The sequence below is a fragment of the Poecilia formosa genome, unplaced genomic scaffold, assembly GCF_000485575.1.
Source record: "Poecilia formosa unplaced genomic scaffold, Poecilia_formosa-5.1.2 Scaffold403, whole genome shotgun sequence".
In the NCBI taxonomy this organism is placed as follows: Eukaryota; Metazoa; Chordata; class Actinopteri; order Cyprinodontiformes; family Poeciliidae; genus Poecilia; species Poecilia formosa.
In genome coordinates, this window is record NW_006800342.1 from 407,867 (window position 1) to 432,474 (window position 24,608).

At 39.1% G+C, this 24,608-nt stretch overlaps 2 protein-coding genes across 3 annotated transcripts; both read left to right on the forward strand.

The window, feature by feature from the left end:
- Positions 1-6,695: 6,695 nt before the first annotated feature.
- Positions 6,696-18,770, forward strand: LOC103154844 (uncharacterized). The gene is made up of 16 exons (XM_016663077.1): positions 6,696-6,725; positions 10,819-10,927; positions 11,029-11,123; positions 11,329-11,697; positions 11,782-11,841; positions 12,506-12,565; positions 12,950-13,038; positions 14,126-14,176; positions 14,359-14,397; positions 15,555-15,746; positions 15,842-15,955; positions 16,037-16,133; positions 16,737-16,852; positions 16,932-17,105; positions 17,919-18,008; positions 18,569-18,770. The coding sequence occupies exons 2-16, from the start codon at positions 10,821-10,823 to the stop codon at positions 18,686-18,688; spliced, it is 1,773 nt and encodes a 590-aa protein (XP_016518563.1). The 5' UTR covers positions 6,696-6,725; positions 10,819-10,820; the 3' UTR covers positions 18,689-18,770.
- Positions 18,771-20,613: 1,843 nt separating this feature from the next.
- Positions 20,614-24,186, forward strand: LOC103154852 (proteinase-activated receptor 3-like). 2 transcript variants are annotated; one of them, XM_016663079.1, is made up of 3 exons: positions 20,614-21,496; positions 21,601-21,982; positions 23,031-24,186. In XM_016663079.1, the coding sequence occupies exons 2-3, from the start codon at positions 21,623-21,625 to the stop codon at positions 23,556-23,558; spliced, it is 888 nt and encodes a 295-aa protein (XP_016518565.1). In that variant the 5' UTR covers positions 20,614-21,496; positions 21,601-21,622; the 3' UTR covers positions 23,559-24,186. The 2 variants fall into 2 exon arrangements, with proteins under 2 accessions (XP_016518565.1, XP_007576340.1); XM_007576278.2 differs by having other exon boundaries at positions 20,614-21,982.
- Positions 24,187-24,608: the final 422 nt, after the last annotated feature.

Below are 24,608 nucleotides of genomic sequence, written 5' to 3' on the forward strand. Positions count from 1 at the left end.
GTACTGAATGAATCAAATGATTCTCACAGTGAACTGTAATCTGCTTTGCTGAGATGACAGTTTGTTGAAGCAGGTGTATGATGACGCCTTCGACTCTAACAAGACAGCAATGTGCAAACTGCAGGGGGCTCTGATATGGGCTTGTTTACTTAGTCAGGTCGGCCAGCAGAAGTCTCTCCAAGACCTTCATGTGGGATGTCAGGGTAACAGGTCTGTAGTCGTTGATGACTAAAGAGTGAGTTTTCTTTGGTATTGGAATAAATCAGGATGTCTTCCACAACAGTGAAACCTTTTCTTGGGCCAGAGTATGACTATTGTGGTGCTGCAGAATCCCACAGAGCTGCTCTAAAGACCTTCAGAACTCTGGAGCTGCCTTCTTTCAGCCAGCTAACCAACAGTGAGCAGCAAAATGTCAGGGAGTTCCCACAGTGTTTTACTCTGTGCTCAATATAATCGACAAAAACTTTGTTTTGTTGAAATTTTGTCTAATCAATTAAACTGTAAACAACACAGTTTACAGTATTGTTTTTTTTACCAGTTCTGTGATGAAAAAAGTTTAGATTTACTTTGGAAACCACAGCTTGTTTGAACCTTGATGTATCTTAAATTTTGTTTTATTTTTACAAGCACCCCTGACTGCATTCAGTTTTTGGGCACTGCTACGTCATCTTGTGTGTCTGTGTTGCCCTGTGATGGACTGACAACCTGTCCAAAGTGTCCTCCGCCTGCCACCCAATGACCGCTGAAGATAGGCACCAACCCTAACCCCCCAAATTCCCTGTGACCATGCAAGGGTACACGGGTCTAGACAATGGATGGATGTATAGAAGGATTTCCTCTCTGATAACAAGTCAACCACAAACACTTTCACCATACCCCGTATTTTTATGGAATAACGGTAAAATTAGCTGGTAAGATGAATGAACCATGACAATTCTGACATTTAAACAGAATAAATTCTGGCATTTAAATTATCTTAAAATTGATCATTTGAAAACTAAATGATCAAATTTAAGATTAAGATTTAAGTTCTAGGTCTGTAACAAAGTCTATGATCTGTTTTAGCTAAATGGCTCCCCCTTGTGACAGATGGTTTAAATTACAGCGGGCGTACGGGGATACCAGCTACCGACCCCTAACAGCATGACGTCGTTTGGTAGCATTGGTAGCTGCTTACTGCTGGGAAATGCAAAAGCGTCACCGGAAGCAGTTTGAAAGTGAACAACATCACCGGTGTGGTCGTGTACAGCTGCACATAAATAAATAAACATATATGTAGAAGGGGGGCTGGCTGTTGTCCACATTTCCGGTGAGATATATATTTTTGCTTTAACTGATCACATAAATAAATATTACACTTGATGGTTGTTAATTTATTAAATAATAGTAATAATAAACGGCTTTCCATAAAACATTTTTAGAAAAAAAAACATTTTTATGCATTACTGCAGTTGCAATACAGAAAATAAAGAAAAGAATACAAAATAAACATCTAAAAAGCATCTAAAGCATTAATGCTGAGAAGTCTTTACTTAGAACGTTTCATAATTTAACTATCACAAGTATAAATTTCACATTAGTTCTCAATTGCTATGCGTCAGCTACAAATGTCTCTTAGATTTCTTTACAATTAAAAAAAATACTGGCGGAAGGACGGCAATTGAAACATAAGCAAACAATATTAATAATAAAAGTGCCACTGTCAAATTTCAAAATTTTAACTGGTACTAGCAAATAAGAACAGATGTTTATATTGGCAATTTGTTCACAGCCTTTTCTAAATTATTTTATTATACTTTATTTGTTAGCTGTAGCGTTTCACTTGTCTGATCTACTTCTATTAGTATTACTGTTATTATCCTCACAAACGCCTTTATTTTGAAAATCTCACCCGGAAATCTGTTTTAGCCTGTTAGCTTGACTACTGTCAACAAGCGGCGAAGCGAAGCCATCCCAACGACCGTCAGTGCTTGCACCGCAGCTTTACTCTGCTGTCATGGTGTCCAAACTTAAAACCTAACTTAATGAAATACAACGCAGTTTAGTTTTAGCTTCGGCTATTTCGTAGCAGAAACTTGAGCCGGATTATGACGCTTTAAATGAAGCTTAATGGTTGAGTTTAACCTTCCAGAAAGAGGATTATCATCTCCTGAGCAACTGGAAACTGACAGTTGTGTTGGCTGTTAGCGACTTGTTCTGTTTATCTGCGGCAGACGGCTCTACATGACGAGGTAAGTTATGAACGCCCAGTAAACAACCGCTCCTCGTGCCGTGAATGGTTTGCGTTTAGGTTTCACACACTTTCTCCGCTTCATCTGTCCACCACATTGTTCTTCTTCGTGATGATACTTTTGTCGGTTGGGCTCCCTGCTGCGTTCATGGACCACCCCGGCTTGTGGATACTGTGCTGCTTTATTTTATAAACATGTGCAGGTAATTTCAAATCTGGATGTTTAAATTTATGGAAAATTTGAATGAAAAAATACCATTATTTCCAACTTAATGGTAAAAAAAAAAAAAAACTAAAACAATATCATCAGTATTTTTATGTGGAAAAGTAATTTATTAGAATAAAAAAAACTGCTTAAACTAGCATTTATTTTCAAATTTATATTAAACACACTAGTTGATCCTTTATCATTTTAAGCTAGAGTTATTCAGAGCTATTGTAGAGGGTTCAAAGACCCACAGGTTGCAAATATGTAAGATTTTAAATTTGAGTTTGTAAAAAATAAATTTTGGACTCGATAAAACTCACTGAAACAATCTGTAATTTAGCACAGTAATGATTTACTGTGTTGCTCACACACAATTGACTTGAACAGGCAAACAAACAATAAAAAAAACTTAGTGTACAGTTCAAAAACATCACTCCCTCTTGTGGTGCCCCCTACTGGTGTGTCATCCTGGGCTGAAAGCCATGTGTTTTTGTGTTGTAGTGTTTCCTTAGAAACGCAGCACCACTGTAGGGGTTTTCCTGAAAATGTGTTTAGTTGTCACACATATGTGACAACTAATCATCCTGAAAATTAAATAAATATATAAAACTTGGTGCAGAACGCCACTGCACCGATTTAGATCCACTCTGACTACAGCAAAAAAACAGCTGTGCCTCACTGGAGCACAAATGGTTTGAATGCATTCCTTATTACCAGGCACGGCTCCAAGGTCTCAGATATGTTTGGTTTCCAATTTAGAAGCACAATTATTCATTCATTCCCAAAAAGAGCCACAGAGTAAGGATCATGAGACGGAAAATCAGAAATAAACACAAAGAGGTGAAAAACGACAAAATGATGATGCAGATTCACAAGACTTTCAATCTTTAATATCAAATGTTAAATATAGCCACATTTGAAAACACATCAAGATGAATTTCAAAATTAAACAATGTATGTCCACGATATTGTCATGGTTTTTAGACGATACATGGACTCCTCTTTGAATTAAATTATTATTAAATTACTAGGTATGATGATGAGTGCCTTGTACTTTTTCCACATGACAAGCTTTATGATGCACATAATATTCGGCTCATAAAGCTGATTCTGATTCGGTTATTAGGTTTACGACCTAACAACACAAAAGGACCAAAATAATAGTAATGGTTGTTATAGCGGGCTGCACAGTGGCACAGTTGGTAGCACTGTTGCCTTTCAGCAGACAGGTTCTGGGTTCGATTGAAATGCATGTTCTTCGTGTGTGTGTGTGTGTGCGCGCATGGTTGTTTGTCCTGTCTGTCTTTGTGTTGCCCTGCGACAGACCGGCAACCTGTCCAGGGTGAACCCCGCCTCTCGTCCGAAACATTAGCTGGAGATGGGCACCAGCAGCCCTACTGACCCCACCAAGGGACAAGGGTGTATAGGAAATGGATGGATGGGTGGTTATAGTGCAATTATCCCATTAAAAAAAATCTGAAAAACTACTGTTATTATATCTTTATACAACTTGGTTCTAGGAGCCTCTTTGGATCTTCCACAGTGACCTATGAGGTTATCCTTCCATGAGGGGAACTACCCTAAACAAATACCAGAGCTACAATGAAATGGTTAAGATCAAAGAGTTTTCATGTGTTTTTCAGGTGACGTATGAGAGTTAAAGCTTCAGTGCTGGTTTCACTGATTAGCCCATCTGCTGCTTATTGTAAACCAGAACAAAGAAAACTACCCAGTGCCACAGACAAAACCAGAAAGCAACTATAGAAAGTGAGAGAATGCAAAGGAAACATCTGGACGGCACTGATGTAAACAGAATTTATTAGGTAGCAACCAGATCCAAGTGCTTCTGTACCTTCTACGCTGCTTTCAGGGTAACCGAGGAGACGACTTAACTTCTTTGTGTTTGAGTCACATTTCACTGGCATTCTCCCAGCAGTGTTAGCCACATCCTCCGCTATTTACCAGCCAGTTTGGCCCTGATTAAAACCAATTCACTGCATTCCATTCTAAGTTTGCCCCTTCCAACTGTAGTCACATTCTTCCAAGATGTTTTCCCTTTCCCCCCGCCACTTCTTTTTCCATTCAAATTAAACCTAAACGTTCTCTGGCCGTTTTTCTGGCTGGCAGTGTTACCCTTCATTCACTCGCCTGCTGTGGTTTTGTTTCTTTTCCACTGAAAAGTTCTCGTCTACATCCCTCTTTCATCTTAACCTTTTTTTTTCGTCATTTTATCCACCCATCTTTTTTTGTGACCAATTTCTTCTTTTTTTTCATTTTTCATCTAGCTTTTTAACCGTCTGGTTCTCACTCTTTTTTTCACCTCTCTCTCTCATGCCATTTTTCCGTGTTCGTGTTTTGCCAGTGTCAATAGTTGGGCTCTCAGACCCAGCAGAAACGCCTCACTCTGCCTGCTGCTAAGTTTAAAATGTTACTCTTTATGTGCAAATTGCCCTGTGCCTTCTCACCTAATTCCTCATTTGGGCCAGTGGTTTATAAATGTATTGCTCTTTTTGTGGTTGTTACTTTGTTTTACTTTTTTTTTTTTCACAGACAAATGTTGAGACCAAAATAAGGAGCGTAATGTCCTGAGAGAGAAAATCAATTTCATTATCTCATTAGACGCTTGGTTTGCTGCTAATCTTATTTGAGGAGAGAAACCAGAAGTTTAAATACACCATATAAAAAGATATGTCCGCTTTTTTTCCCTCTCACTGTTTGAAGTTAAATCTCTTGTAATTACCAAAATTATTTCTATTTGCTAAATATCACAATAATGAGGGAATTAATATGTCAGAGAGTTATTGATTAATGTCTTTAAAACCAGAAGTTTATATAAATTTCCTGAGTATTCAGTAGTGTTGCCTTTGAACTGCATGCCTTCGATCAAATGATTTGGGTTTCCTACCATCAGCTTATAACAATAGTTTGTTGGAGTTCTGCTCCATTCCTCCAGACAGATCTAGTGGAACTCAGTCAGGTCTGTAGGTCGTTTTGCTCTCACATGCCTTGGCAGATCAGCCCACAAATTCAATTTAGATCAAGACAACCCCAAAACAATGACTTTGTTGTCCTTAAGACACTTTGGAACCACTTTGACTGTATGCTATGGGCCATTATCCATTTGGACAATTCATTCATTTTAACTTCCTGACTGGTGTCTTTAGAGGTAGCTTCAATATTGTCCTTTAATGTTCTTCCCTTGTGATGCCATCTATTTTATGAAGTGCACCAGCTCTTCCCCAGTCTTGGGATGGTTTTGATTGGGTACAAGCATCCTGCTTTTTAGTTGTTGTTTTTTTTCCTCCAAATGTTTTGATAGTCATTATGTCCAAACAGTTCCACTTTAGTTTCATCAGACCACAGGACATATCTTCAAGAACAAAGGTCTTTGTTCCTTTGTAAATTTGTGAAACTGCAGTCTGTCATTTTAAGTTAGTTTTGGAGAAATTGTTCCTCTTCGCTGACTGGCCTTTCAGCCCAGTGGCACCACTTGCGCCAGCATCTTCACAAGGCCTTTGACTTTTGTTGTGCTGTCTTTTGACTTTTAATCAGGCACTTTTTTTGGCTTCTGATTTACTTCTTCGAAGGGAGATTTTGTACCCAACCTTTTTGTGCTCCTGGTGCCTTGAAAAACTATCCACATTTGGGATGTTACAACCACAAAGTGCCGGGTGTAGGTACGCAGTCGGTTGCCTGTTGAACCACCTTCATTCCAATTGGTGCTGAATATCTTCTTGGGTATTTCAATGTGTTTTTGGTTTGATGTAGAGTTGGAGAGGCTGTAATATCAACAGGACAGTTCAAAAATGGGAATTACACAAGTTTTGTCCTTTTATTCAACACATAGTACAAAACTTACAAAGCCCAGTTGAACAGTTGTTCTCTCATCATACATGAAGTCTAAGAGTCTATATAACACATTATCATGATTAATTGCTTAATTTCTTATTGTGACAGGCTTAGTTCCAACAGTCCAAAATCTGGAAAAGGGAGTATGGATTATCTGTGCCAGAAAAGCAGTAATGTCACCCTGTCTTCACATGTATTTGTGTGAAAAGACTATGCTGCTCATTCTGGATAAAGTCCCCTTTTGTCTGTTTTTGCACATGATCCCTGGTAGAACTTAAATCAGATTTCTTTTTTCCCCCAGGGGAATGTTTTCATCTTCCTGACACTTTTTTCTCTTCACATTTTCACACGTCTGCACAGGCAGTTCTGTACGAGGCATGGAACCCCGTCTCGTCTTTTCATTACAAATACGACTGTCCAACAATTTGAGAAAGAACGGTAATTTGTTGTGTTTAGTCTAGCTTTGCAAAATGCAGCTTTTAAAGAAGATAATTAAGCTTTGTGCTGAGGTATCAGGTCACGCTGACCGGGGAGGGAGTTGGCATGTCCATGAATTACAGTGCAAACTGGTCCCTCAGTTCACTTTCAGATGCATTAAGAAAAGGAAATGCTTAAATGGTTTTTCTTCTCTTTGCTGTTGCTGTGGAGTCCAAATATTTTGAAACAGTTTTATCTCTTTTGTCAGATAGGATCAGTGCTATGGTTTCAAAAATATGCTTCAACTAGAAATGGCATCATTTTGCATCTCTTTTTTTTTGATCAGTTGAGTAGCCTTTTCATCAAATACTTTTTTATAACAGAGTAACTTCTTGGATGGCTACTTTTTACTTTTATTTGAGTAAAAATATGTTGATATAGTTCTACTCTTAAGTACAGGCTTTTAGCACCTCAGTAAGTAATGAAAATGTAAATAATTCTCCTTTTCTTGTGGAAGCTGAGATAATTCACTTTTGCATCATAATTTTAAAGCACATTTGATCAACATTGCCATTCTGACCCACTCTCATCCTGAAAAGATGTTCAGTTGGAGAAAAATGAATGTACAACGCCTTGATGAATCGGTATTTTTTTTTACCCACCTGTAGTTTACTGTCCATCATATCAGAATGACCTTCTTCTGTTGCCTCTGTTGAAAATCTGATAAGATATAAACAATGGAGGCTTCCATGCAAATGAATGCATTGCACGAGAAGCCTGGTGGTTATCATGAGAGAGGAAAAAACTATTAATATCTAATCCCTAAACTCTGCCTCTGTGTTGTTTAGTGTTACTGTAGCAGTTCTGACCTTTATTCTTCAGTGTGAAGATGTATTCCACAGTGTGGAGTCACGCCTGTGTGTGTGTGTGTGTGACATGGTTCAGAAGAGAAACACACACTGTCTTGTTATTTATTGTAAACAGAGAAAGGCCTGTTTCCACTGCACTGGAAGGCACAGTTAGCATGATGATGCTATTACTGTCTGCTTGCATAAACATCACCTCTTCCTGGTTTACCTTTTTTGCTTTAACCCAGCGGCAGCTGGTAAACAGACAGAAGGTAATGTTGAGCCTTTATGCCAGACAAGATATCTTTGGAAAAAACGTTTGTGTCTCATTTCCCTACTAATGCTAATTAGTCAATATGAAATGTTTGGACGACAGTGTTTTCTGTGTGCATGCGTGCTGTCATACAGACTTCCTGTCTGTTGGGTCGGGACTGCCACAGCTTCCCCTTCTGTCATCATCTGCCGCTCTTTTTTAGTCAGTGTTGTAGTTACGCTCGGCTGCACATTCAAACCCACGTTAATGACTTAAGGATTCCTGCTAACTTTGACCAGGGTAAGAATTTAAGACGATACAAGTTTCTTTCTCTGCTGAAAGTTTGACATCTCGGTTTTGTTCTCGTGAGTTGAGCGTTGGCTGTCTCTCTGCTGGGTAACACCCTGTCGAGAAGATGGACTGATGATTAGAACCGGGCTCTTTCTAAGTCTTCACCTGTTTGAATTACTAAGTTATGAGTAACTCTGCTCAAATGAGACTGGTCAGTTTATGGGTCTATTAATATATGGCCATAATGACACCCACCACTCTGGAAGCCTGTAGTTACAACTTTAGCTCTTCTTAGCATGCTAATGTGTTTCCACTAATAGAGCTTGCATTAAGGTTCATTCTCCTTTTGCTTTTTCTCATTTTATAGCCACAAACTTCAATGTTTTTTGAATTTTATGTGATGCACAAACTCAAAGTAGCACAATTTTGTGGAGTGGAAGTATTTATTTGTTCAGCACATTTCAGCAACACATGCAGTTCAAATTGCTTTGCCTGATTAAAAACATAACAATTATGAACATAGAATATCACATTTTCTCAAATGCCATAATCTAAAATCATCATAGTCAAATATTGGAATAAAGACGAGAATTTTTCAATGTTCCAGTTAATATTGACAAAAAAAATAACTTTAAACAGATGGGGTTTTGACCTTGCTTTGAAGGAACTCAGTGTTTCGGCTTTTTTGCAGTTTTCTGGAAGTTTGTTTCAGATTTGTGGTGCATGAAGACAGACTGCTGCTTCTGCGTGTTTGGTTCTGTCTCCGGGTAAGCAGAGACTAGAACCAGAGGGAGGTTACACAAGGACAACAGCTCTATGACGTATTTTTGTTCCAAGCCATTCAGTGATTTATAAACTAACAACAGTATTTTAGAGTCTATCCTCTGAGCTACAGGGAGCCAGTGTAGGGACTGAGATGATGTGAACACAAGCAGCGATGTTCTGGATCTGCAGAACATTGCAGATCCAGCTGTCTGATTAACTTCTTAGGCAGACCTATGAAGAAACTATTCCAGTAATCAATGTGACTAGAGATAAACACATGGATGAGTTTTTCTAGATCTTGCTGTGACATTAGACCTTTAATCTTGGAGATGTTCTTCAGGTGACAGAAGACCGACTTTGTGACTGTCTTTATGTGACTCTGAAGGTTCAGGTCAGAGTCCATCACTACCCCCAGATTTCAGGCCTGATCTGTAGTTTTTATCTGTGATACTGAAGCTGTATGCTGACTCTAGATTATTCCTCTCAGTTCCAAAGACAGTAAAGTCAACATATCAGGTGTGTCGTTTTAGCATAGAGCTCTCCAGAGCGTTGGCACAGTCAGGTGTAAAGCTGTGAGCAGTTTACTCTGCTTATCTTCACTGTGAGAACACATCTTTAACCAATCGGACTGCACAGCTTAAAGTTGCTGTTGCATCATCGTTGGGATGCCTTGTGTTACTGGCAGGTAATGATGTTTGAGCTTATCCTGCAAGTGTGACCACAAGCTAACAAAGCAGCTGGGACCAGGTTGCTCCCTCCTTCTATCAGTCTTCTTTGATTGAACAGTAAGGTATTTTCCTTTAAGTTCACCAGCTCTGTTGAGGTCTGCAGGTGGTACGTGTGTGTTTTTGTTTGCATCAGATCGCAGGAACAATTGTTTGTATGTCCTGTAGAGCTGCACTTATGTTCTCCTGCTGTGTAACCCCAGGGAGTGTGCAGTATTAGTTGGATAACATGTGCCCAAGATTAACTGCAAAAGCGCCTTTTAGAGACTTAACTGTTGGCATGGCTACCACCACCGCTGCTGCTTTGTTATGTTTCACTGCTGCTGTGCTACCACAGTGTGTTGCTGCTCCTACGGTTGTATCCACTGCTATTATTATGGCTGTGTGAATGAAATATTATTATTATAAATTATTAAATTATTCCCAGCTGGGATGTGGAGAGTCTGCATGTCTTTCCTGTGAGCATGGATTTGTTGTTAAAATAAATTTCAGTTATTGATGGTAAATAAAAAAAAAAAAAAAGCGGTGAGAGTAAAAATATATTTTTTACTAATTTCTCCATTGTTCAACGGAAGGATCAGTAAATATCAGTAAATTTGAAGATATGATTAAATGTAGTTACTGTGTAAAGTTTAGTGATACAAACCACACTATTTTTAAGTAAGTGCCGTCCAGAAGACGCCTGTTTCAAATGGGATTTTTTTTTAAGAACAATGTTTGTGTTTGTGGCGCTATGAATGCTGAGCCATGCAGTCACCTGAAAAATAAGTAATACGTAGGTTTTTTTTTTTACATAATCTTTATCGTTATCATGATAGTTCCTCAAAATATCGCAATAAAATTCTAAGTCTATATCTCCCACTCGTTGTATATTGTCTTTAACTGATATTTACCAGTCTTATATATATTACTACCCTTCTGACATCTTGAAAAGAAACAGGCAGTCTGCTGGCTTCACCATTGCTTCCCACAATCCTTTGCTACATCAGCGTTACTGTCACATGACCAAACAAATATGTCATGACGAACCTTTTCCTTTTCCCGTCTAGAAATTAATGGCAATAAAAGATATTAGCAGTTCCTAATATCGACCCCATTTCATTTATCAAACTGAAACCGATACGTTAAAACTGACTAATTTCAGCCAATACCGATGTTGGTGCCGATATATTGAGTATCGCTAGTAAAACTAGCTTTCTTAATCCTATGATTTCTTCATCATATCTCTTCAGTCATGGCTCGTAGGAGTTCTCGCCTGGTGTCTGGTGGCTACTACCATTCAGATGAGGAGTCCGACTCCAGCAGTGTGACCAACATATCCTACAGAGAAAACCCTGTCAAGCAAGTATCTCCAGTATTTGTGTGCTAAGCATGGATTCTGGCTTGGAAATCCAACTCTAGTCCCATGTGTGATTGTTCTCTGACGGCCATTTGTCCTCCAGGGTTTTCAAGAAGAAGTCCGGAGGTCGGAGGTCGGCTTCCCGCACCAGCAGCAACTGCAGTTCTGCCAGCCCAGAAACTCCGGTCCCTGAGCCAGGCCAGTAGACTCTGTGACTCCTGAACATTTAGTCAGATCTCTGTTGTAGAGCTCTTTTCAAAACAGCAACGCTAAATAATTACTAATTTAACAAAGCAATAATAATTAGACAGCTAATTAAATGTCCTGTCGTCCGTCACACTGAGGAAGCACCATCCATGTGGGAGTGGGACAATCTGACACGCAGCTCTCTGTTCCCTTCCAGGTCTGACGGCAGGGAGCGCTCCCACCCTATCGCCCCTGAGGAGCGTCACCTTCGCCCCCACCGCGCCGACCCCTCGGCCGGCTCTGACTCCATCACCTCCTCAGAACCACACGTCCAAGCAATGCTACTCGATGACCCCGGAGAGGAGCTCTTCTCCTGGCCACTGCGGCGCCAGGCTGCCGCCCAGATCCAAAATCAAGGAGCAGAGTCAAAGTGGCGTCGACAGCTCAGGGTACTCGTCTGCCGAGGGCCCCTACAGGAAGCCTTCACCTGCTCCCAGCACAACCAGATCCCCGCCTGGCAATAGTGGTGCAGCTCCCAGTCCAGGATACAGGAGCAGGATCAGTGGTGCCTTTTCTAATCTAATGAGTGAGAACTACTTTGTGTTTTATATCTGTGTGTGCGTGTTTCTGTAGAACCCTAATGAAAGTCTTTGTCTCTACTCTGCAACAGATTCAGCCTCAGTGATGGCTGCTCATGCTCACAGAAAAGTGCTTCATCTCACATCTTCAGGTTCGTCATCTTTAGATGTGTTTCCACTGACCATACAACTGAGCAATTTCACATTTCGAAAATAAATTAGCTTAATGGAAACACGTAATTTTGAAATGTTTTTTTTTGCTAAAAAGTTTTGGCGCTATGGTAGATAGAGTAGGAGGTAGGGTTTTTTTTTTTTGACCATATCGGTATTTTGCAAAACTGCTAAGTTTGCCAAGAGAAGAGAAGCAGGTTTGTCACCTGTTGCTTTGTTTGGGGACACAGCTTGCGCATGAGATTTATGGGTGTACTAGAAACAGACAACAAAGGTTCCGACTTGATATGTAAAATACCAAAATACTTTGGTGTTCATAAAATAAAAAAAGCAATTAATTGCTTTCTAAATTTGTACACCTTAAAATCTAGAAATAAACATCAGTTGTCGATATCGGACTGATACATTAAAAAAGTGACTAACAATAACATCGGACAATAACGATATTTTTGCTGATGAATGGTGCATACCTAGACAACGCCAGTATTTTTATTACTTTATTACTTTTTAACATCTGCCTGTGGATCATAAGCTGCTTTCACATGCTGATATTTATGTAAAAATTGCTTCTTGTGATTTTTCTAGCTTATAAAAATATCTCTGTAAGTAAAACATGAGTTCTCTCTCTTACATCTACCGATTCAGTCAGGGACCGGACGAAGAAGGCTCTCCTGCTGGCCCTCCTGCTCCTCATCATACTTCTGTGTAAGTTACGCCAACATTCAACATATCTGAGCCTGCTTGGTTGTCTGGTTGATGTTTTAGCCTCGTGTTAAAGACACAAGCATTAATCTAGCAGATCTGTGGAGATCTCTGCAGATCACGTTTCTTTTTAGCGAAAGCAGGACACGCCCTTTTGCAGCGCTGCTAGAGCCGCTGTCGTGTGAAGGGCATAAACTGATCGAGAGCAGGGTTTTCCCCAGGAAATCAGACGAGGTGGCAGGGTCTGACTCAAAGCAGCCGTGTTTCATGTTCCACCCCACAGTGACCCAACGTGTCACGCACCAGTTCAATGACGCTGTAGTTACTGTGTGTTTCTGACTGCTTTATCTGAAGCGTTGTTTTTCCCTCTTTTTTTTTTTTCTCCAGGTATTTGGTTGCTTCTTCCTTTTCTCACCTCTTTCGTCGTTCGCACACAACCCGAGATTCGACCCAGCACCTTCCACACAACTGTGGTGGTAGGACTCGGCTACAGCTTGTGTGCTTCTCTCTGTGTGTCTGTGCTGCATAAGCTGGTTTCCATGGTGCACTGCTGGGAAAAACTATTCTTCCCTCTTACAGATTCGTTCTGTTCTCACTAGAGATGCACCGATCCGATATTGATATCTCTATCAATATTGTTATTGAAATAAATTGTAGATTGGGTATCTGTGACAATGTGGCTGATCCATAAGAGTCGATCTATTCATTCTAGTTCTGTCCTTTGAGTGACGTCATGCTTTATTATTTATTTTACATTTCGAATTCCTAATTGCACTTTGTGAAACATTTGAAATAAAGTGTGTTGCAGTTTATTTGTGCGTGTTTGGTCAAAGTAGTCAGCATGTGGTTTTTGTCATTATTTATTTTACATTGGTTGTTCGACTCAACAAATTAAAGTTGTTTTTCACAACAAGCTTGTGACGGTATTTGTGTAATTAGCTGTGTTCTTTACTGGTGCAGAGTTATCAAATAAATTTGTAATTCGGTACATGTATGCCTGTGTTTAAAAAGAAAAGAAACGTTTTAATCCAGTTCAGCTGTGTTTCCGTATCAGATCGGTATCGTACGATACTAAACTTCAGATATTGGTATCGGAAGCGAAAAAAGTGGATCCGTGCATCCCTAGTTTTTTGATACTTTGTAAAACAGAAATATTTCAGGTCCTCAAACAAATTCTGATATCAGACAAAAGTTAATCTGAGTAAATTCAAAAGCTGCATTTTACTTCACGAGTCACATGCAGGCCTGGTCTCTGCAGAGTTTTAAAGTGAAAACCAGTTTTAGCTAAATACTCCAACGCACATTTAGACTGACGTGAAAAAAAACAAACTTTCTGAAGGTTTGTGTTTGCTGTCACATAACAACGTACTTTGTAGAAAGGGCATCGTGTCCACAGTCAAAACATGGTTTTAGTATGTAGTGAGAGCATGAAGAGCTGTGAACATTTATTTACAGCCTGCTTGTTTTAAGAGATGCCGTGTGTGTGTTAGCTTTGCTCACAGCTGTGATGTTTTCTTTTCACCTTCGAGTTGATTATTAAAAGTATATTTTTCTTCCATCCAGGATCCAGACGTCGTTTCTGCTGCTGTACAAGCAAAGATGCAAGATTTTCTGGTAAGACAAAGGAAATGCATCAATAGACAAAAAACTAGAGATAAATTTAACATTTGTAATATTTAGTTATTGCAAATGGTATTGAACAATAAATAAAATAAGTTGGTTAGAATGGATTCGAGGCCTGATCCCTGATCCAGAAACAGATTTTTATTAAATCTGTTTGTGTTTTTCTGTCCCAGGTGGCACTTCAGCTGAAACAGGAACAGCTTCTCTGTCAGGTTGGTTTACTTTTGTGTTTGTTCCTCTTTTTTTTTTTGGTACATTTATCCAGCTGTCATGGCAGCATCTATGGTGATCAATTAATACAATGCAAATAAAAATCAAAATCAGAACAACCTTCACACATTTTCTCTTCAGCTGCCAGATATCACTTGACAAAAAGAGAAAATGTCATTATTGCATTTTAGCATATAAATGGCATACAAAAGTGATTTTTGTATGTTTTGTTGGAGAAATTTTAAAATAAAAAACAACTAAATGAATCCATTCACCTCAGAGGCACAATGATAACGGAAGCAAAATTACGTAATTTTAACCCATCAACAAATTTAGATTTTAATTTGAAAGCATTGCCTTTATATTTATGTATCAACAAACTGGCTGGAAAACAGTGAATTTGTTCTCAGTTGGCTGAACCAAATCCAGTGTTCTGTTTTATTATATATATTTTTTTATGTCCTTTAATGAGACGTTTCTGTTATTTAAGATTCTTAAAAGAAAATGAGGTTCAGTTAAACTTGGCTCAGCTTCGCCTACAGTGACCTCTGGTGCCTGAGATGTGAAACTGCAGAAATTATATATTTTTTGTTGGATTCTTTTATTTGTGGCTGCAGGTTTAAAAACTAGCGTGCTTTATTTTTAATAACTTTGATTATACATTGACAAAAATATATTTAATAGCTCTTATGTCTAACATTTTTAACCTCATCACTTTAATTTTCTGATATCACTGGGATTTAATAATAATAATAATTATACTTTTTATTTACATAGCACTTGTTTCTTTTTTTTTTTTGATGGATAAATTTCAGATCTGCTCAGATTTCTTTTTTTTTTTTTCAGAGTGGGACACGATGTGTCTGTTTAGAATAACATTTTTTCTCCAAGTACATAAAATCATTATTGGAAAACTGCTTTTTGTGTTTATCTTAGTTTGATACTAAAAAGTCTCTGAGAATCTGAATCGTGAGAGTAATTAAATAAGCCAAAACAGAAGAAATCTGGGAGTGGGGTTGGGAGTGGAGGGCAAATACTTTCTCATAGTCAGTCTGTACACAATGTGCAGAATGAGTGTGTGATTATTTTGATAAATAGCCTGTCCGTAAGGAGCTGCTGTATCCACACCCACCAGCTTCTCTGTATCTTTCTTCCGCAGCTGAAGGAGAAACATCAGCTGGACATGGATTTCCTGAAGGCGAAGATCGAGGCGGACTCTGACATCCGCCGCCTCCTGCAGCAGGAGGTTTCTGGTCTGGGGAAGCAGATGGAAAATCATCAGATGGACAGCCGCTCCACTGCCGCCAGCCTCAGCCTCAAGATCCAAACTCTTGAGACCCAGAACGCCAAGGTAACCCACGGAAACGTGTCTGACTGGCGGAGACGTTTCCTCCCTCCCCCAGCACTTTGTTCCGGTTTCACTATGGCCCCTCTCTGTTGCTGTAGTTGTCCCAGGAGCTGTCCTCCATGCAGGCAACGCCGCCTCCAGACTCCGCCCACAACCAGCTCACACCAGAGCTCCAGCTGGCCATGGAGAAGTGGCTCATTGACCGCATCAAGGTAGCCAGTCTGGACATCGTCATGGAAGTGTGAACTCCTAAATGTGTGTGTTTCTTACTGTTGGCTCTGTTCTTCAATCAGGAACAGGAAACAAACAAGCTGGAGGTCAAAATGGACTGCACAGGGTGTAGACGTCCAGAGGCGGACAAAATGCCTGACTTTGCTCTCGAGACTCAAGGTCAGAGGTTTAAAATCTCCTGCATGATGTTTGTGTTTAAAAATCTACCAAGCCTGCTTCGTTTGGTAGGGAAGCCGAGACCACAGATACTTTCCCCCGATGGTTTTCTCCAGATAACAAACTAATTTGATGATGGTTTTCTAGATAAGTTCACTTCCAGGTCGCTTTGTTGAGATAAGTTGATTGGTGTGTATGTGTGTTTTAAGCCTGATTCCATTCTGCCTGTCATGACAACCTGAGAGGAGTTCTAAGTGTAAGTCATGGCATGTGTGTGTAACCATAACTCATTATCTCCAGAAAACCATCAAAAAACTAAATCACGATAACGGAAGAAGCTCTATCATCTGAAGAAAACAGTTATTATTTCCTGATAACAAAACATAAACAAACTACGCAAATATGACATTTCTTGGCTTCCTTAGGTTTGATGTTTTTTCAAATAAAAAAACCCCCAGAAATATTTAAATGTTTATATCAATCTGAACGTTCTTCTTAGTGTGTGTAAAATATCTGTTCTTTTTAATTGTGCATTGAAGACACACAATGACCTTTTCTTCTTTCCATTAACCCGGTCTTTTTGTGTGTGTGTGTGTGTGTGTGAAGGTGCCAGCATCGTCAGCACGCGGTGTTCAGAGACGTATCGCATTCGCTCGGCGTGCATCGTTCTCTTTGGTTTCCCTCTCTGGTATCCGTCTGAGAGCCCGCGCACCGTCATCCAGGTACGACATCCTGTTTGCTCCGTCGCTAAACGTTAGTTTTCCCAGGCAGGCTTGCTAACGAAGCCTGCTGTCCCTCCAGGGTTACCCGGTGCTGCTCCCTGGGAAGTGCTGGGCGTTCCACGGCGTCCAAGGCAGCCTGGTCATCTCTCTGTCTCACCCCATCAGAATAAGTCATGTGACTCTGGACCACCTGCCTCGCTACAACTCCCCCACCGGCCACATCGACTCGGCACCGAAAGACTTTGAAGTCTACGTGAGTTCTACGATGCTCCACACATTATTTTTTTGTTTTGTGTGTCCTGGTAGCTCAAACAAAACTCTGTGGTGGGACTGGTTGCCTTGCAGTGTCAGTGACATGTTTTGCTCTACAAATCACTCCTTTCAGCCGATTTGAATACATTTGTGGCACCACGTGCCTTTCAGGCAGCAAGTCAGCCGGTTACAAAAATGACAATAACACAGCAACATAAAAGAGGAAAAATGAATAGTGATTCTAATGTCAATAATGGCTAACTTTCTGTAATTATTTCAGCTGGTTCATTAGCGAATATAAAATGTAGAGATTTGTTCATGTCTTCCAGTGTATTTAAACTGAGTGTAAAAAATATTCCTTGGCAAATATTGGAGCTCACTTTTATAATAATCAAATGTGATGCACTGTGTTTATGTCATTTCTATTTCAGAAGATCTAACTGAGCCTTAACTGTGCTCCAGACCTTCATATTGCTAATCTTGTATGAGACATATTATTATAATTAATATTTTGTATTATTGTTGTTGTTATTATTATCTGTGGTGGAACTCGATTTAAAAAAGAAAAACAACTTGCACATAATAGTTTTTTCCAGTAAAAAAGTACAATTGAACTCCCAGTGGCTTTGTCAACCATCGCTGTTGTTTGTAGTTGTGCGTCAGATTTACCAGAAACATGCGAAAACAAAGGTTCCGCCTCAGGACTTTTATATGCTTCAAAAATAAAATAAAAAAGAATGTGATTAATTGCGTTAACATGCATGTAGAGGGAGCTTCATTAAGAGCAGCTTTCCTCTGTTTCTTTCTCTTCCAGGGATTGAAAAATGACACAGAAGAAGGAACGCTGCTCGGGACGTTTTTTTATGATGAAGACGGAGAGTCAACTCAGACGTTTAAACTGCCTGTAAGTTCAAATTGGTCTCTGTTATACGGCGATGTATTAGAGATATTGTAAATTAAAATAAAAAAAAAACTAAAAAAGAGTTTCAGAAATTCAGAAAGAGTTTCACCAAAAGTTTCAGAAATTTTGAGATTCATCTCAGAAATTTTGTACAAAAGAACTTCGAAATTTCTGAGTTTGAAAAGTCGAAAATTTTCTAGAAAAATAACTTAAAAAACTTTAGATTAATCTCAGAAGTTTCCTAGAAAGAAACATGGAAATTTCAGAGCATCAAAAGTGGAAAATGTTTGACTTGCAAAAAATGTTTTACTTTTAATACTCAGAAGTTTCCGAGTTTGTTTTCTAGCAAACTTTTGATTTTTCAAACTCTTTTGATTTCTGAGATTTTTTGGAAGAAATGTTCCCCTCCTTCACTTTTCTATCTGCAACATCCCTAATAACCCGTCGTACTACCAGTACATCTTGTTCCTGTTTCCATAGTAACAGAATACAGTCTAACTCTTTATTAATCTCTCTTCCTCTCCTCTCTTCCTTTTGTCTTCCTCTCCCCTGCTCTCGCTCAGAACCCCAGTGACGAGGTGTATCGGTTCGTGGAGCTGAGAGTTCTCTCTAACTGGGGTCACGTCGAATACACGTGTCTTTACCGGTTCCGTGTCCACGGAAAGCTCGCCGCCCACGTTTGAGAATCCCTCTGCATCACGTGTTTATAGACATGAAAGTTCTCCCTTATTGTCCGATGAGTAAAGGACTCGTTTCTACTGAAAAGGTGTTGAGTAACATTACTCCTGTTCCAGCTGTTTCCAGCAGCAGGTTTTGTTTTTGCAGTGATTTTTTTTTTTTTGTTGGTAATTTTAAAGTTAGAGGAGCTCTTTGTGCAGCGCACAATTAACTTAGCGGACAGAAGAATGAAGTTTGGCCAAACGTCTGCCTGGTGAAACATTTTAGTAGCATGAGGTTCTGGTAACTTTATGCTTCCAATTATGAGCGTGCCACTAGATCATTTTTACTATTTTTGCTATTGATTATTTCTATTTATGAGTATTTTCCTGCTTCATGGTTCAGTGTTCTAACATACGCAAGAATTTTTTTCTAGTTAAGTGGTGTGTTTTTTTTTGTCCTGTTTTGTTTTGCTAGTTCTTCTGGATTATAAAACAACTGAACTAATAAATATTATTGTGGCACAAATAAGGTATCAAAACTTAAAAAAAAATTGCACATTGTGACTAGCAGGTTCTGTCCATGTTGGACGACTTTTTGAAATTAATTTTTGATTTTTGTCTCACCGCCACGATCTATCAAATCTTGATTGACAAGTAAGAATCATGGCAGGCAGCAGTGGAGCAAATTTAATCAGTATTGTTTCTTATTGAGGTAAATTCTAAAAAAAAAAAATATGCAGCTTTGTGTGATTATATTTTGCACTTCTTTTAGGAGACTTTAGTGTGCTTATTTAATTTCTGGTACTTGAAATACTTGAACATCTTTTTTTAATAGACTCCATGCTAATCGCATGAAAGATCTCTTTCCATTTCCTTGTACTGAGGAGTTTATAGGAACTTTTCAAGCTAAAATGCTTTTTTTATTTGTTAAGACAAAACTATAATTTATAAATTTATATATTTGCTTTGAAGGATAGACTTGACTACAACTGTACTCTTAAATCATTAAAAATTCTCAGAAACGAATCTAAATTTTAATTATTTGGCAGAACTGCCAGTACCTTTTGTTTTATTTGTCATATGGCATATTTAGACAGGATTTAGAGGAGGAATATGTATTAATTTACTCAGATACGCACTAGACATGATGGAAGATCATTTATTCCTATCCATCTTTTCAAATCTAAAAATAAATTCAGGATCTGTTTCTTGTCAGAGATTGTAGCACAGGTTTGAGATCGCTTCAAAGTTTAAGGTGATTTTTATTTATCTTTATACATGTCTGACTCATTACCACCCATTTTTAAAAGCCGCTGCACAAATAAAATGGAATCAAACAAGATGGCGGGTAAAGCCTAACCGAAGTGTTACTTTTTAAAACAGACTTTGTGTCTTTCATCCTCATATTAAAGTGCAAAGAACCGAAGTAAAGAAACTCTTTAATCTGCGATTTTATTTTTTTTATCAGTTAAGTAAACTGATCATCCCTGAATACGCTTTACTAAACAATGAATGTCTTCCATCTTTACAACATAATGCTTGCGTTTATGTTGTAAATGTTTTTTTGTTTTTGTTTTTTATTTTTACGGTATGTTGAGTTCTTTTACTGGCTTTCCTGTCTCGACAACTCAACATATGTAACTCTTAATAAGCTTTTGCATAAATAAATCTGTGTGAGAAAGTTGGGGGGGAAACCGCATCAGATTTTTGCTTTTTTTTTCCTGTTTTCTTTAATAAAAACAAAATAGGAAAATTACCCAACTGCTTCAATTTTGAAATGAAGTCATCACACATGCAGACTCCGTTAAACTAGAAAATTTGATAAGGTTATTGTTTAATAAAGGATTATAACATCTTTGTTGTTGTTTTTTCTTCTTTCCTGCTGAAATTAGTAGAGTTGGAAAATTCTGCTCAGAAAAGAAACGTTATGTTGACAGATCGTGTATAATCTGAAAGATAAATGGAAAAAGTTTGACTCAAGACAAATGTCACCATAATATTCAAACTAAAAAAAAAAAAAGCTTATTGATGGAGGTATAACTACTCACAGTTTAATTGTGGTTCTAAACTATCGTAATAAACTTAATGATTTCAGGACCGTTTTGGGTCAGAAAACAAAGTTTGGATGATTTGAAGATCTCAAGAAGTTTCAGCTCAGTCTTCTGTCAAGATGGAGGCCTTGGTCAGCCAGTAACGCTAAAGTACCAGAGAAATGTCGTCACACTACAATTTGAAAAAAACAATTCCATGTCTCTCCATGTTGTGCTGTGGTTGGCACCAACATATTAATGCATCTATTTGTGTCCATTGTGAAGTTCCTTACCTCATTCGAAGCTCTACAGTAACACCTTGCATTAGATTTCTCATTTGCCAACCTTACATCAGTTGTTTACTGTTTCAGGTTGCATCAGTGAGATGAAGCTTCTGTACGGCTACTGTAGATAAAATACTCATGGGAGATTCATCATGCTGCAGGAGAAACAAAACTTACCATCCAGTTGGTGGCTTATGTTTCCTACTAAAGTTTCTGTAACCTAAAATATCATTTTCTAAAATCCAAAAAAGGAGAAATGTTGGGTAACAGGAGACCTTTTACAACTTTGCACGTTGTTCAGAAAAGTTGCTCCACCTCATCCATCTCCACACCATCCAATCACTGCAGACAGTGACTCAAGTCCATGTAGTTAACCAATTACAACTTAGCTCAATATTATGAACGTGAATCACATGATCTAAATTCTGTCCCATTCCTGAAACGGTACACTTGGTCCTAGTAGAGTGAGTTATTTGTCCCAGCGATCATCAGGATCAGACGGTCGGTGCCGTGTTGAGGTAAGGCGTTTGACGAGATGTTTCTCTATTAAGTGCGATCTGAATGGATTAGACATGAATGAAAAACATGAACTTTTACTCCAACTCTTTTTTTTTTCTTCTAGCATTTCCTTCCAGATTTAAAACATGTTGAACATCAGCCTTTATGACAACTCGACCAGCACCGGGGGTCGTGTTCGCCCTCTCTGGTACAATTACCCAGAATGCGTTGTGTCCCCTCAGCCCTTTGCCTTCTACTTTGCGTGCAAGTTGATCAACCTGGTGGTTGGCACTCCGGGCAACATCTTTGTCATCTGGCAAATCGCTTCAAAAAAGAAGAACACCTCCACGTCAGACATCTTCTTCTTCAACTTGGCCGTGCTGGACGCCTACTTCTGCTTGATGACCCCTATAGAGTTGGCCAACCGGCTGGATATGGACAACAAAAAAATCTGGATCTTCCAGAGGTTTGCGTATGGGGTGAAGGACCTAGCACCGCTCTTTCTTGTAAGTTTTTCTTGACTTGTCCTTCTACTGTGACTGTGAGGAACAAACCAACTAGTGGAAAAGGTGGAGTGGGGCTTAGTAAAGTATCAATATTATTAGAGGAAGTAATTTATATTATTTGCTAGATTGGTATAGAATAATCATATTATTAACTGTAAGCTTTAAAAATAATAGGGAAAATCTTTTTTTTTTCTTACCTCTTTTAATGGCGCCCCTGGACTGGCGCCCTCAGCCTTTGCCTACATCGCCTTGATGTCAGGGACAGGTCCTGCTCAAGTTTTAAACATGGCGTTAGGAGCAGTTTGCTTGGTTTCGGTTTCTGTGAGACAAAACCAGTCCTTTGTTCTCAACCAGCTAAGAAGCAGATGGTACGTCATGAACAATCTGCTTCTTGGATACAAAAGAATCATCGGTGCTCCGGCTCCCTGTTCTTCCCTGTGATGAACTGAGGGAACGGTATCTGAATGTCTGCCCGACCGTCCGTCGAAATATCTATTAACAGAAACGTATCAGCTTTTCTGATGAGAGCGCACGAGCAAAACAGCGCAACAACTTCATCGAAACACGTTGCCTAATATCACGGTGTCAGTGGCTCTCTTGCGACGCGAGCGCAGCTTGTGAGCTCGCGCGTTTTTAGTCGCGCGGACGGTTTGAAGCGGTGCTTTGGTGCAGGTGAAATATTGTCTGAATTCAAAACTGCTTTCACCCTGCCTGGTGGTGAATGTAAGTAGACTCCACATTTCTCATATTTTTATTTGTTAAAGTTTTTGAAAACCATCAATCATTTTCATTTCGCTTTTCACTTTTGCTCTCCGTTTGTCCAGTTCATCACACAAGATCAGCCCAAATACTCAGAAGTTCATAGTTCTAATGTGAAATGGTAGTGAGGGTTTGAAGGCTTTTGTCAAGCTCTGCACAGACACCCAAATTAGATGACATCACTGAAAAAGCACAAGTACCCTGCAGTAATTTTACAAGCCTAAAAGCCAAATAAATTAACAGACCTAATAAAAGCTAAATGGTTCTACCTGCCTGTGTGTACCCCCAGGTGTGTATCTGTATGGACCGCTACATGGCTGTCGTACACCCAGTGTTTTTCTCAAGCTACCAAGAGACCATCACCCGCGTCTGCGTTTGTATCTTAATCTGGAGTTTAATAATGCCCTACAGCATCTACAAGGGGATCAACGGCATTATGAGCGTAACCGGCATCTTCGGCGGGGTCATCCTCTTTGCATTCGCCGTCATGGTCTTCTGCAACATCTCCGTCATCTGGGTCCTCCGGCACTCAGTGGCGGGGAAGGAAAAGATGCACCCGGTGAAGAAGAGAGCCTTCAAGATGGTGCTGAAGAACCTGGGCATCATCGCCTTCAACTACCTGCCCCCCGTGGCCTTCATGCCCTTTGTGTCTTACTACACGTATTTCGAGTACCGCTGTCTGATCAGCATCAGCGTGTTCGCCATCATGGACCTGAGCTGCAGCATCGAGCCCCTGCTTTACATCTCAAAGTCAGAGGGACTGAACAGTATCTGCTGCAAGAAGGCCTCGGAAACCCCGACCGACGTCAAGGTTTAACCCGGCCGTGTGTAAAGTCATTTCCCGTCCTCCACATTTACAGACACCCCTACGGTTACAGATGCACACAAGAGTCTTAAAAGAAATAGTTATCATGGCGACTTGGTAAAACCCAAGAAAACATTTGTTTTCTCCCGTTATCCTCAATATTTTTTATTTACCAACTGATGAAGATATTCACATTAATCTTGTGCTGAAAAAAGTGAATTGTTGATCCCACTTAAATAAATTGTTTCAATTAGTAACAAGGAATTGAATCATGTTCATCCAGGTTAATAATTATGCTGTTAAGTTAAATAAAGACAATAAATTAACTTGTTTCCCATCACCAGTCATACCTGAGGGAAACATGTTGGCTACTAATTAAACATTCCTCGAGACTTTGGTTAACTCAAAAAGTAAAGTATAACTTAAAATCATATTTGAACACAATAACTAAAAATGTTTTGTTGTTTTTTTAGTTTGTTTTTTCCCCATTGAAAAGTCTGCAATCAGTTGCTAAATGGCTCATTTTCAGATTATGCTTCTGCAATAAAAGAGTAATTCACTTTAAATATTTGATGCATCTGTAGCAGTGACGGCAACAATTGTAGAGGGCACTGTAACTAGCCAATTTGAATTAGCAAAAGAAAAAAAAAAGTTGCACATCAAATAAAATATATTTAAAAATAGTTTTAAAAGAAATATCTTGCCGCTCATTTAAATATACCGTTCTCTCGCAGGTGTTTAAATTTATCAGTAATCTTTGCAGCTAAATTACGTTTCACTGCTGGTTGCTATGGAAACTCTTAAGCTCTTTTTATTTTTAATGAAACTCTAAAGCTGTGTGGGATTTATAAAACACTTAATGGGCTCTTAGGATCTAATTAATTTAGCTCCACAGCAAGAAATGCCCAGTGGAACCAATTAGGAGTGATGTAATGAGGGGTTATGTAGTTTAAGCAAAATGATTAAATATTCCAGGAAATATGTGGCACCGCAAGCAATTATCCTTCTGGTTTACTTACTTTAATAACGTGTGAATTTCTCTATAATAACTGTGTTTTGTTT

Bases quoted from the DNA above. Each gene is read 5' to 3' on its own strand.
- LOC103154852 (XM_007576278.2), top strand. From the start codon at position 21,623: ATGTTGAACATCAGCCTTTATGACAACTCGACCAGCACCGGGGGTCGT. The intron at 21,983-23,030 runs GTAAGTTTTTCT...GTGTACCCCCAG, and splicing joins ACCTAGCACCGCTCTTTCTT to GTGTGTATCTGTATGGACCG.
- LOC103154844 (XM_016663077.1), top strand. From the start codon at position 10,821: ATGGCTCGTAGGAGTTCTCGCCTGGTGTCTGGTGGCTACTACCATTCA. The intron at 15,956-16,036 runs GTAGCCAGTCTG...TTCTTCAATCAG, and splicing joins GGCTCATTGACCGCATCAAG to GAACAGGAAACAAACAAGCT. The intron at 16,134-16,736 runs GTCAGAGGTTTA...GTGTGTGTGAAG, and splicing joins CTTTGCTCTCGAGACTCAAG to GTGCCAGCATCGTCAGCACG.